Source organism: Eumetopias jubatus, unplaced genomic scaffold (genome assembly GCF_037043125.1).
Source record: "Eumetopias jubatus isolate StellerSeaLion01/CBP00866 unplaced genomic scaffold, mEumJub1_p1.0 scaffold_9, whole genome shotgun sequence".
NCBI classification, from domain to species: Eukaryota; Metazoa; Chordata; class Mammalia; order Carnivora; family Otariidae; genus Eumetopias; species Eumetopias jubatus.
The window spans coordinates 114,911,179-114,924,014 of NW_028274815.1; the positions used below are offsets into that span (position 1 = coordinate 114,911,179).

The 12,836-nt window shown below is 45.3% G+C and overlaps 1 protein-coding gene across 9 annotated transcripts in view; it reads right to left on the minus strand.

Annotated features, from left to right (window-relative positions):
* COMMD7 (COMM domain containing 7) overlaps positions 1-12,836 on the minus strand; it is a 72,040-nt gene that overhangs the window by 42,257 nt on the left and 16,947 nt on the right. For 7 of the 9 annotated variants that reach the window (XR_015768999.1, XR_015768998.1, XR_015769000.1 and 4 more), the window contains exons 6-8: positions 12,535-12,625; positions 12,165-12,214; positions 11,742-11,790 (exon numbers count right to left, since the gene is read on the minus strand). Coding sequence is in view for 3 of the 9 variants with exons in the window: in XM_088026748.1 (XP_087882874.1) it covers positions 11,742-11,790; positions 12,165-12,214; positions 12,535-12,625 (190 nt within the window). In the remaining 6 variants the exon portion in view is untranslated. Of the gene's footprint in view, positions 1-10,495; positions 11,213-11,741; positions 11,791-12,164; positions 12,215-12,534; positions 12,626-12,836 lie in introns of those variants that run through there. The other 2 variants (XM_028118745.2, XM_028118744.2) reach the window with 1 other exon arrangement.

The window sequence follows — 12,836 nt, forward strand, 5'->3', positions numbered from 1 at the left end:
GGGAGCCTGTTAAAAATGCAGATGCCCCGGGGGCCTGGGTGGCTCAGTTGGTTAAGTATCTGCCTTTGGCTCAGGTTATGGTCCCAGGGTCTTTGGATGGAGTCCTGCATCTGCCTCGCTGCTCAGAGGCGAGTCTGCTTCTCCCTCTGACCCTCCCTGCTGCTCATGCTCTCTCTCTCAAATAAATAAATAAAATCTTTAAAAAAAAAATGCAATGCCCCAATCCCTCCCCATCCCATCCCACGCTAGTTTCACAAGTCTGGGCTGGGGCAAAGCAAACGCCCAGGGGGATTCTGATGCACACCGAAGGCTCGCAGTGTTTCCAAACCCCGGCCATGCACTGGAACTACCTGAGGAGCTTCTGAAAGTACCGCTGCCAGAGATCCTGACTCAAGGGCTGGGGACCTGCCATTGGCGTTTTCAAACATTCCTCGAGTGATTCTGTGGTGCCGCCGGCATTAAGAACCAACGCCTAGATGCTTGTTTTCTAGATTATTCCAGATGACCCAAGTCAGAGGACCTGGGTCATTTGTGGGAGGTGGATGTTCAGGGTCAAGGTCACCCAACTGCTGTGCCCAGCACTCCTGGGAACACTGAACACTTACTATGGGCTGTGCTGGACCCGTCCCCTGCCCTGAGGGCTTCACTCCCACATGAGCTAGGAGACAGCTAGGAGAAGGGCAAGACCAGAGGCAGGGCACAGATGCTCCTGTCACTCTCCTGCATAACACCTGGCCTGACTCTCTTTAGGACCAAGTCCCAAGGCTGGCCTGGTAGGATCTAACCCTTTACTATCTTCCCAGCCCAACATTAACCCTGGGTCTCTGTCATCTTAAACTGTGTCTAGTTGTGAGGGTCAGGCCCCTTCTCACCTCCCTACGAAGACAACACTGTTGCCCCCAGCAGTACCATCACCCCACCTTGCTGGCCTGCCTGGCTCCTGCTGGTGCCTCTCCCCAGTCTGAGTCAGACACACCCCTTCCGGGCTTAGGGTGTGCCCCACATCCTTCCTCCAGTGGGCATCTGTGACACTGCCCTGGGGTCACTGTCCCTAAAGGCAAAGCTGGGCATTCCCTGCATCCAACCCAGGCATGTAGGGGTCTAGGGGAGCAGAGGATAAGCAGGGGCAAGATGTGGTTTCAGACTACTTTGGCCAGGTTCTTAGAGAACAGACAGCCTCAGGCAGAGCATTCAGAGAAGAGACTATTCTGTACCAACCCAAAAACTAGAAGGTTGCCACAAGAATGGCAACCTATAAATTGACAGGCTAGGAATTATAAATTACTTTATCACTTGGTTAAAATCCAGACACTGTTGTACCAGCCATGGGCCGTTGGGCAAGCTATTTAACCTCTCTGAACCTCAGTCTCCTCACCTGTACAATGGAGATCATTATAGCTCTACGTCAGGGTTGCTTAAAAGTTGTAAAACAAAACAAAACAAAAAAGCTGTAAAACAAGCCGACGTATATAAAGCACTTAAGGCAGTGCCTGGCATAAAGAATCACTCAGTAAATGTCAGCAATTATTATTGTTATTATTACTCATGGAACACCCATGCTGAAAAGGCCTTTAGAGATCTTCTAAATGAACTCCTACATTTTATGGTTGGAACTGAGGCAGGAAAGAGGAAGGTCTCACTGGAGCTTTGTCCAGCCCTCGAAAACCCAGAGTAGTACCCAGTCGACAGGGTCCCCTTCCAGGCCTCTGGGGAGAGCTGGTGGGGGCTGCCAGGAATCAGCTGATGGGCTGGCAGGATCCCAGCCTGGACTTTCCAATGACTTGGAGCCCGACAGAGTCCCAACATCTTGGCTCTGTTTCCAGCAAAATCGTTGAGCATATTTTAGGATCAGCAAAAACCCACAATGCCTTTGGCTGAGCACTTTTCCTCTTCTTGTTGAAGCCCAGGGGTATTTTCTAGGAAATTGAGTCCATCTGTTTCTGATTCATTTGTACTTAACTCATCACCAAGCTGTTTTGTAAGAGCCCTTTGATGTGAAAGCCGCCTTATCCCATAAGCCTTTGTAAGCCTTTATTTAGTCAACAGTAGGTAAACGGTCTCTCAGAAGAGGCCAGAGGCAGCTTCTTGATCTCCCTCAACACACTGGCCACGGCCAGGATACGGGAAAGTGTGGCCCTGGCACTCCCCCTCCTTGTGCCTGTCAGGACCAAGCAACAGCTCCAGCTCCTGTGTCTGCAAGGAGGCCTCCCCAACCACCCACCGCCTCTCCTCCAGGGCCGGTGCTCCCCCTTGTCCACCATGCGCAGCCTGTCCACATGGATTTATGATTTCCTGTGTGTTGCCTGGGTTTCTTGAACTTGATTTCAAGTTCCTCGAAGATGAGAGGCCAGGCCTGCTAATTCACTGTGCCCCTGCCATCCCAGCGCCATGCCTTGTACACAGTTACAGGGACCATTATATCCAAACCAAAAACCTATGGAAAAGATCTCACAAGCTTTAAGGGTCCCCAAGGGGGCAGAATTTTGAAACTGGGGCTGCCATATACACAGCAAGCAGCTAAAAGAACCATTGATTGAACTGCACATAGAAGAGTGTAAAGGGAAGAATCTGTCTCCCCCTCCCTCTGACATCCAGACAAAGCACTCCACAAGTCTCAAATCTGCCCTGTTTCATACAGCAGGATGAAAAAAAAAATCGAAGAACCCCCTAATCCAATAGATGAAACTCTTCACTAAATTCAAGGGTGACTGAGTTATAAGATATTCCTGGAGGAAGCCAAGCAAGGTGTTTTTAAGAGCTGTCCCTAAATTTCAAGGCTCCACAACCCATGATCCAGAAGCATCTCTGTCAGAGGTAGACGGTTGGCAGGGTCCCCGTTGGGCTGGTCATCTTCTGTGTTTATTAAAGATGTATTCAGGGGTCTCTCAAAGGCAGGGGATGGTGTATGTAATCCAGTGGTTCTCAAATTGGAGCATATATCACAATCACACCCCGAGGGCTTATTAAAACACAAATCACTAGGTCCCACCCCAGAATTCCTGACTCAGTAGGTCTAGAGCAGGGTCTTTTTCCTTCTTTTTTTAAAGATTTTATTTAATTATTTTAGAGAGAGAGAGAGGGAGAGAGAGAGAGAGAGAACATGAGTGGGGGAAGGAGCAGAGGGAGAAGCAGACTCCCCGTGGAGCAGGGAGCCCAATGTAGGACTCGATCCCAGGACCCCAGGATCATGACCTGAGCCAAAGGCAGATGCTTAACCGACTGAGCCACCCAGTGGCCCCTAGAGCAGGGTCTAAGACTGTATTTCTAGCAGGTTTCCAGGTAATGCTGATGTTATTGGTCTAGGGACCACACTTTGAGAACCACTGGTCTAGCCAGTCCTTCTGTCCTGGGATGAAAATTTTAGGGGAGGGGTGTAGCTACCCAGTGTCAATGGCTCAGTTGGTTAAGCGACTGCCTTCGGCTCAGGTCATGATCCTGGAGTCCCGGGATCGGGTCCTGCATCGGGCTCCCTGCTTGGCAGGGAGTCTGCTTTTCCCTCTGACCCTCTCCCCTCTCATGCTGTCTCTCTATCTCATTCTCTCTCTCTCAAATAAATAAATAAAATCTTAAAAAAAATAAAATAAAATAAAATAAAATAAATAAAATCTTAAAAAGAAAAAAAATGTTCAGGGTTGGATCTAGGGGAGTGATAATGAAAAGAAATGGTAAGGAGCTGGCTCCAGAGGGGCCACGGGAGACAAGTGGGACCACCAGCTAGAAGACTGGAAGACTCCCAGGTTACGGGTCCGGACCAGTCCTGGGGAATCATCACGGCCTTGTTAGGGACAGAGTATCCAGAATTAATTCACGTAGCTGGTAGGAAGGAAGTTCAATTGTTTGGGTTGAAACATTTTTTACAAAAATAATAGGTGTACTTTGCAATCTGGGGGGCAGGGAAGACGGTTGTTTTTAATTTTCACCATTTTCAGTTCTGTTTGAACATACAATTATGCACCTTTCAGGTATTATCTCTATAAATAGAGCACACTAATTTATGTTCATACTGAAAAATTTAGAAACTACAAATAAGCAAAAGAAAAAATTAAAAACCTGTAATTCTGTGTAAACATTTTTTCCAAGAGTAGGTTCACTTTGATGTTTTGCAAACTGATTTTTTTGCCTATACATCATGACCATGATCCCTTTCATAATACTGTCTTCTTCAGTGTCAACATCAGTGGCTGTATGCTATTCCATTCTATACCTATACCATAATATATATAACTGATCCCCTATTGCCTAATTCTAAGTTGTTCTCAATTAGTTGCTATTATAAATTTTAGTTTATTTTTAGACTATTACCTTTTGGTCATCATAGGATCACCCATGGTTCAAGTAAAGCCCAATTTGGAAAAATGTTTAAAGATTCTTCCTACTTTAAAACAGAATAAGAAATAAAATATTATTGGAGTGCCTGGGTGGCTCAGTCAGTTAAGCGTCTGCCTTCAGCTCGGGTCATGATTCTAGGGTCCTGGGATCACATCCCACATTGGACTCCCTCCCCCCCCACCCCACCCCCAGCTTATGCTCTCTCTCTCTCTCACTCGCAAATAAATTTAAAAAAATCTTTAAAAGAAAATATTATTGATGTCTCAGTGGGGGTTAGCTTGTGTAATACTTCCTAGTTTAAGTTCTGTTAAAACCTTTCCAATTTTATGGAATTTTATGGAATGTGGATTATCTCCTAAACAAACAAAAACCCTTTCTAGTTGGGAGTTAGATGACCAAGGCTCCAAATGTCGCCCTGTGACCCCATGCAAATGTAACCCTTGGTGTGTCCTTCTCAGACCTGGTGTAACAACTCCCAACTCTGAGGGTGTCCTGAGCTTCAGATGAGATGATGCACGTGAAGGAATGAATGCTGGAAACTATCCTACTGTTCTTGATTCATAATCATCAATGCGGGAAACAACCCATTCCCTTGGTCAGCAGTAAATGGACAAAAATAAAACACCTGGATGTATCCATACCATGAAATACAAGCCAGGTGTAAAAAGGAAAAAAACTCCTGATATGTCAGTAACATAGATGAACCTGAAAAACATTATGCTACGTGGAAGAAGCAGGGCACAAAAGGGTTCATATTGAAGGATTCTATTTACATTCTGGAAAAGGCGAAACATGAAGACAGCAATCAGGTCAGTGGTTGCCTGAACGAGGGGTTAAGGGCAAGGGACTGCCTATAAAGAACATCGGGGAACTTTTTGGGGTGATGGAAATATTCTATACCTTGACTATGGTAATGGTTACATGACTGTAAAAATTTATCAAAATTCATTCAGCTGCACACTTAGAAAGAGTGAGTTTAAGATTTTATTTATTTGAGAGAGCGTGAGAGTAAGAGCACAAGTGGGGGGATTGAGCCACCCTGGTGCCCCCAAAATAGTGAGTTTTACTGCATGTAAGTTATGTCTTAATAAACTTGACTCCCCTCAACACACACACACACACACACACACACACACACACACACACAACCTATAGTGTCATCCAAATACAAGGTATCATCCATCAGACATTACCTATAATGCTTTTCACAGAAATTCTGAAATACCTTTGTGAAACTTAATAAATGCAAAAAAAAAATGCAATCCAGAAAAGACCAAATATGCCTCAGGAACATATTTGTTGTTGGGTTATCTGCCTTTTGGGAAGGCCATTTCTACACACTCCAGCAAATGCTCATGTGTGAGGCAGCTGGTCCCAATGAGGAGCAGCTGACCACTTGGGACTGTTTGGGGATTTTCCTTGTCACCACCAGCTTGTTTTTGTTTTTGTTTTCTTTTTTAAATCACCAGAGTAAAAAGAAACTGTGTCAGAACCAAACAGTGAATGTTTTCCACACCAGGACAGCCCTTTTTCCTCCAGGGAAAAATACAGGTATTTCTGGTTGATCTTCTCTTGGCTTGACCATTGCCATCTTAACGAACACTATGCTCCAAAAGCAAATAAAATACAAAATAAGAATAACCTGCAGCCAAAAACTAGGTTAACGGACAGCAGATTTCTAAGCAGAATAGGAACCAGAGTGAATCGATGCAAAGATGAAGTACTCACAGTAAGGAAGACTCTACTCAAATCCCCCAACATTTTTTTTTTAAGACTGTATTTATTTATTTGACAGAGAGAGACACAGTGAGAGAGGGGACACAAGCAGGGGGAGTGGGAGAGGGAGAAGGAGGCTTCCCACTGATCAGGGAGCCCGATGCGGGGCTCGATGACCTGAGCCAAAGGCAGACACGTAACGACTGAGCCACCCAGGCGCCCCAAACCCCCCAGCATTGCCGCAAAATCCCTACCTAACAGTCTACAGGCCCTGATCAATGCCCCTGATTTCAATAGATTTTATTTGTGACAAGATCCCAATACAACAAAGTGACTGGAGGAGTTCCTGGAGTTCATAATGAAATCTGAACTAGAGCAAATGGGAGTGAGGATATACTCTCCACTTGCATGGAAATAGAGGTGCTGAAAAGACAAAACTGTCAGTTACCTGTGCACGCAGCTTATCTCCCCGCTCCCATAGGAACCAGCGGAGCTCTGGCCCACAGGAGGCGCTCCAAGAGCATCCTTGGAATCACGGAGCAAGGAGCTCGGCAGCTGGTGGAAGATGGCCCTTGGAAGATGGGTGCCCAGCCTGGCTGGCTGCCTTATATCTACGATCTCTGTTAAAACTAACCAACAATCGGGGCGCCTGGGTGGCTCAGTCGTTGGACGTCTGCCTTTGGCTCAGGTCATGATCCCAGGCTCCTGGGATCAGGCCCCGCATCAGGCTCCCTGCTCCGCAGAGGGCCTGCTTCTCCCTCTCCCACTCCCCCTGCTTGTGTTCCCTCTCTCACTGTGTCTCTCTCTGTCAAATAAATAAAAAAAACAAAAAACAAACCAAAAAAAAACTAACCAACAATCAAACTAACTTCCCCAAATCTACTCTTCTAAAGCTAGGTAGGTTCATTAACAGTTCTGCCATGAAGGATCTACACACAGCCTCATTTCAACTGACGGGACCTGTGACCAGGTGGGGGTGAGGGGGAGTGTAGCTGACCGATGATACGGTTACTGAGCTGAAAAACAAGTCTTATCAGGAAGCTCACAGGCTGGTGCGGAAGAAAATCCTGGAAACAAATAGTGATAATAATTTGATCATGAATAGCTCACCGTTAGTTGAGCAGGCATTGTGATCTGCCCAATAGCCCTGTGAGGAAAGAATATACCCATTTCACAAAGGAGGATACTAAGGTTCTGAGAAGTCAGGAGCTTGCCTGAGGTCACACCGTTGGAAAGCCGAGGAGCTAGGACTGGAACCAAGCATTCTGACTTGAGCCTACACGCCTGTCTTCTGTAGCAGATGTATTAACGAAGACCAGAGATCTCCTTATTATGGCCTGGACATGTCAGGGGAGGCCCTCAGAGGTGCCCTAGCTGCTACATCTCGAAGCATGGGCAAGCACTGTAGGCCCAAGGGGAGAAGAGGCAGATGGCCTCATGGCTTGGCAGCTGTCAGCAGTCTGGTAGGACCAGACACTCCTGTATAGGGTACATGCCAAGACGCAAAGCAGATGGAGGGATAGAAGGTATAAGCAGGGCCAGACTGTGGGGGTTGGGTGTGCTAAGAGGTTTGGGCTTTACCCTGGATACCATGCAGAGTCATGAGTGTTTGGATCTGTCTGCTGACATGAGACTTGCCCGTACAAGGCTCACACAGGAAACAGGTCAGATTGCAGAAGCTATGAGGTTGAAGACTGGGGTGGGACCAACAGGAAGCCACTGTTGTGATCCAGGCAGGGCAGGGAGACCTCAATTGGGCAGGGCAAGGAGCTCCTTGGTCAGACTCTGTCCAGTGGCCAGCTGGGTGCAATTCTTATGGATTATCCTGAGACCAGCACTGGATGGCTTGCCAGGCTGAATCCATTTCAGGTCTCTCAGGATCCCTTCTGAACTAAAGCAGGATACCCATGGCTCACAGGGTAGCACTGACCTCTGGCCAGAGATCAGTTTGTCTCTAGGACTCCATTTCCCTATATATAATAGGAGTGGATGTAACTAGATTGCATTTTGGGTGTCTTCCTGTCCTGACATTGTGAATTCTTTTTACCTTAGATCTTCATGGTAGGCACAAGGCCCTCAGGAACCTCACAGACACATTTGGACACTGTCCAAAGGCACCAATTTGCTCTTCTTTGGTGTTTGTAGATTAATTTGGTAATCCTGCATACACTGAAACAATCTCTATGTAAGTCAGTTGGGCACTGTTAGTTAAGGTTGTGTACTGACTGGTCTGCTATGTCCAAATATTTGGTCAGACATTATTCTCAATGTTTCTGTGAAAGTGGTATTTTGGGGGATGAGATTAACATTTAAATTGATGGGGACAAAAAAAAAAGATTAAATTGATGGGGAGACCTGGGTGGCTCAGTCGGTTGAGCGGCTGCCTTCGGCTCAGGTCGTGATTCTGGGGTCCTGGGGTCAAGTCCGGCATCGGGCTCCATGCTCAGTGGGGAGCCTGCTTCTCCCTCTCCCTCTGCCCCTCCTCTCTTCCCCCTGCTCGTGCTGGCTCTCTCTCTGACAAATAAAATCTTAAAATTTAAATTGGGGAGGGGCGCCTCGGTGGCTCAGTTGGTTAAGCGACTGCCTTCGGCTCAGGTCATGATCCCAGGGTCCTGGGATTGAGCCCCGCATCGGGCTCCCTGCTCGGCCAGAAGCCTGCTTCTCCCTCTCCCACTCCCCCTGCTTGTGTTCCCTCTCACGCTGTCTCTATTAAATAAATAAATAAAATCTTAAAAAAAATTTAAATTGGTGAACCTTTATATCAGAATAAAACAGATTCCCTCCATAATGTGGGTGGGCCTCATCCAATTAGTTGACGATCTTAATAGAACAAAGACTGATTCCCCTACCTGCCCGAGCAAGAAGAAATTCTTCTAGGGGACTGCCTTTGGACCCAACTCTTCCCTGGGTCTCCAGCCTGACAGCCTTTCCTGCAGATTTTATTTATTAATTAATTTAAGTTTATTTTTTTAGTAATCTCTACACTCAATGTGGGGCTTGAACTCATGACCTGGAGATCAAGAGTTGCATGCTCTTTTGACTGAGCCAGCCAGACACCCCTATCCTACAGTTGTTTTTTTTTTTTTTTTAAGATTTTACTTATTGATGTGAAAGAAAAAGCATGCATGCCTGTGTGGGAGCAGGCGGAGGGGCTGAGAGAGAGGGAGAGGGAGAGAATCCTCAAGCCAATTCCCTGCTGAGTGCACAGCGTGCTAGATCTCATGACCCTGAGATCATGACCTGAGCTGAAATCAAGAGTTGGACACTTAACTGACTGAGCCACCCAGGCACCCTAATTCTGCAGATTTTTGATTTATCAAGTCTCCACAATCATGTGAGCCCATCCTTGAAAATCAATCAATCTCTCTATGGTTCTGTGAATATGCTACAGCCACAGGAAAGAATGTACTTTTATGTACTCATGTGGAAAGTTCTCCAAGATATATTAAGGATAGTATATACAGTGTATAATAATCTGTGTAAACACCAAAACGAGTAAAAATTTAAATTCCTATTGCTTATATGTGGGGGGAAAACCCTCCGGAAGGATATTTAAGAAACAAATAGCAGGGGTTATCTGTTGGAGGAGGACAGTAGGGAAACCGAGTAAATGGGAGGTAAAGTAGAAGGATCTTTTTGCTTTATTCCTTTTTATATTCTGATAAATGCACATATTCTTTGACCCAGCAATTCCACACCCATATATTTACTTTATAAATATACTTCCACACATGCAAAATGACATACATACAAAAATATTCAGATGCAGCATCATTTATATGAGAAAAAGAATGGAACCAACCTAAACACCTACCAGTAGGAAACCAGTTAAAAAAAATCATCCATTTGAAGAAACATGGTGCATCTGTTACAAAGAATGAGGCTGCTCTGTTTTTTTGTTAGTTTTTCCCTTTCTCTGTTCAGATGTGGAATGACTTCCAAGTGAAGTAGAAAAAAAGCAAGACACAGGATGCTGTGTGTACACTACGCTACCACTTGTGTGGGAAGAAAATCAAACTCCATGCCTATGTATTTGCAAATGCGAAAATATGTCTGGAAGACCTAAACTACAATGATGGTTACCTGGGGAAAGGAATTAGGTAACTGGGGAATGGGGGTGCGAAGGAATTACTTTACAATGTACCTTTTGAACCATGGGCATGTATTATCTATTCAAAATTTAAAAAAAATTCCTGAGGAGGAAAAATCACATGCTAGGTGGGGGCCTAAAGTCATCAGAACACAAAGCACTCATACTTTTCATGATGTTTTTAACCCGAGTCTCCCCTTAACTGCTCTTACAAATTCCACCTTTGGACCACAGCTAGTTTCACTGAAGACTCAGGGCCTTCAACAAAACCAGGAAAATAACTGTTGAAGATTAGAGCACTAGCACTCTGCAAGGCAGATGACTCTTTCATCCAAGCATAGAGACAACTGGATTCAGACCTTTTCTTTAGAACCTTTTTTTATTCATCATCTAACCAACAGAGAAGGTCAGCCTGAACCAAAACAAGCTAAAACAGCCTCATTACAACACAACAGGGCACAACTGGAAATGAGGACAGAGGTTGGCCTCAGTTCTTTTCAGAGCAGACCAAGCAAGTATTTATACACAGGTGCCCCATTAAAAACCGATTAGCAATGCACCACCACCACCACAAATGCAGAGTGTGTAGCAAAATCACTGGGGGCTCCCCACGTGTGTCAGCCATAAATAAGCCCTTGCTTTTTTGAGGGGAGGGTGATCAGCGTGCATCTTGAGTGATGGCACCATCTGTTTACTCTGGAACTTTGATGGGGAGGTAACCATTTACTTCCTCCCCTGAATTTGAGATGCAGTAATAGCCTGTCTGAATACCTAAAAAGTGTCCTAGGAGATAGGTGCTGGAGGTTCCCTTAACAAAGAATTCACAGAGTAATCGTATAGGGCTCTTTAAGTACTTAATCCTGTTGTTTTCCAGAAACCTTTGCACCTGGGCTCCCAAGAAGCAAGCAGGGCCCTTATCGGCACCCCACAGCCCTGTGAGTGAGGTGCCTCTCAGAGCAGCCACCCATGGAAGAGAAGGGGGCAGGGAAGGGGCCAGAAATCAGCTCAAACACTCCATGCTGGTTCTGACTCGCTCCATCTCGTGCAGGAAGCTGTAGAACTGAGGCAAGGTTAATTCTGGGGAGAGAAAATTCAGCTTCAGGTAAATGTTTCCAACTCCACAGAATCATCCAAGAAAATGAATTTCCACCCAGAGATTTTTTTTTTTCTTTTTCGACTTAGTACATCTAAGCAGCTCTTGATGGGTAATTGACCATAATAAAGAACTAAAAGCCTTGAACACAGAAAGGTTCTCGGCTCCATACAAAAGTAGAGAATTTAAAAATGGCATAACTCCACAGCACAAAGAGATGAAAGGGCATTATTCAGAATGTTCAGCACGACTTTTGCAGCAAGAGCTGCTTGCTCTTCAATCTTTGCCGTCCCTTCTCCCAGCGCTTTCCTTTTTTCAAAGAGGCTCTTCAACTGTGGGGTCTCCAACCTGCTGATGGCTTATTATTTACGAGAGGAGAGGCAGTGGAATGGCTACTCCACAGCTCAGGTATGACTTTTTTTCTAGAAGAAATGATCTGTGGTGCTTCACGAGCCCCCTGACTGAGGAGAACATGGAAAAAGTGAAAAGGCTCAGACAGGAATTCAGACTCACCTATGTACAAATTTTCAGTTTGATTTCCTTTCTGAACCACCAACTTTAACTGATTAAAAAAAAACACAAAGGAAATAAAAGTTTAAATTAAAATGACAACAGGGCAAAGAAATTCTTGAAATTCTTACACTAAAACATCGAAGCATCCAGCTTCTGACTTGAGAGTCAAACAGGAGCAATCTGGATTCACGATCACCAAAAACTTCTAACAATTCTCATGACTACAGAACAATCAAGCTTTTAAGAAAAATATCAGGATCCTATTAATCGGAGAGTCGGTGTGTTGGTGACTACGTTTTTGACTGACAGCACTGCTCTGAAGTACACAAGGCACTCCAGTGAACAGCCACTTAAAAAAATCCAATGTCGATTTAATAATTTTTAACCAAGTCAAAAATCTACCCATTTTCACAGGAGACTTACTTGTAAAAAAATACTTCCCACTTTCTCCAGTTCACTGCTCCCAGATGTTACTGTGACACAAAAGAGAAAAGTAGTTAAGTGACAGGTTGACAACCGACCTACTCTGAACACTTCGATCTTCCAGGCTGTCCAGCAGAAGCTGTAAGGGACGAGTATGAGGACAGCAAAACGTGCTCTTCAGGAAGTCAACTTACTGAGAGCCATGGATAGAAAGAGCTGCCAAATGCCAGCGCCAATACGGAGAAGCAGCTGCTGGCCACAACAGTCCGTGAGGACCGAGGACATGTCCTCCCCATGGAAACTATCTGAAAGCCTCTGCAACCCCACCCTATGTCCCCCACATGATCTGGGACTAGCTCTAACTAGTTACCTCCAAATTTCCACTCCATATCTATAAGCTGGTTAATCATCAGAGTCTGTCCTATGGCCCATCGAGCAAGCGTGGGAGCACTCTGTTTCCACTGAAATAAAACCAAAGAGCCAAAGTCATAACAATGGGGAAAAAGCCCCCTCTTCATTCTGCTCCCAACACAGCAATGCTTAGTATTTATACAGACAAGGGGAAGACTGCAGAACCAAGGGCCCAGCCTATATGTACAGATCTGGGAGATAGGGGCAGTAAAGAGGGGCAGGAGACGATTATAAATGTTTTCTTTCATTCCAAGATTTAGT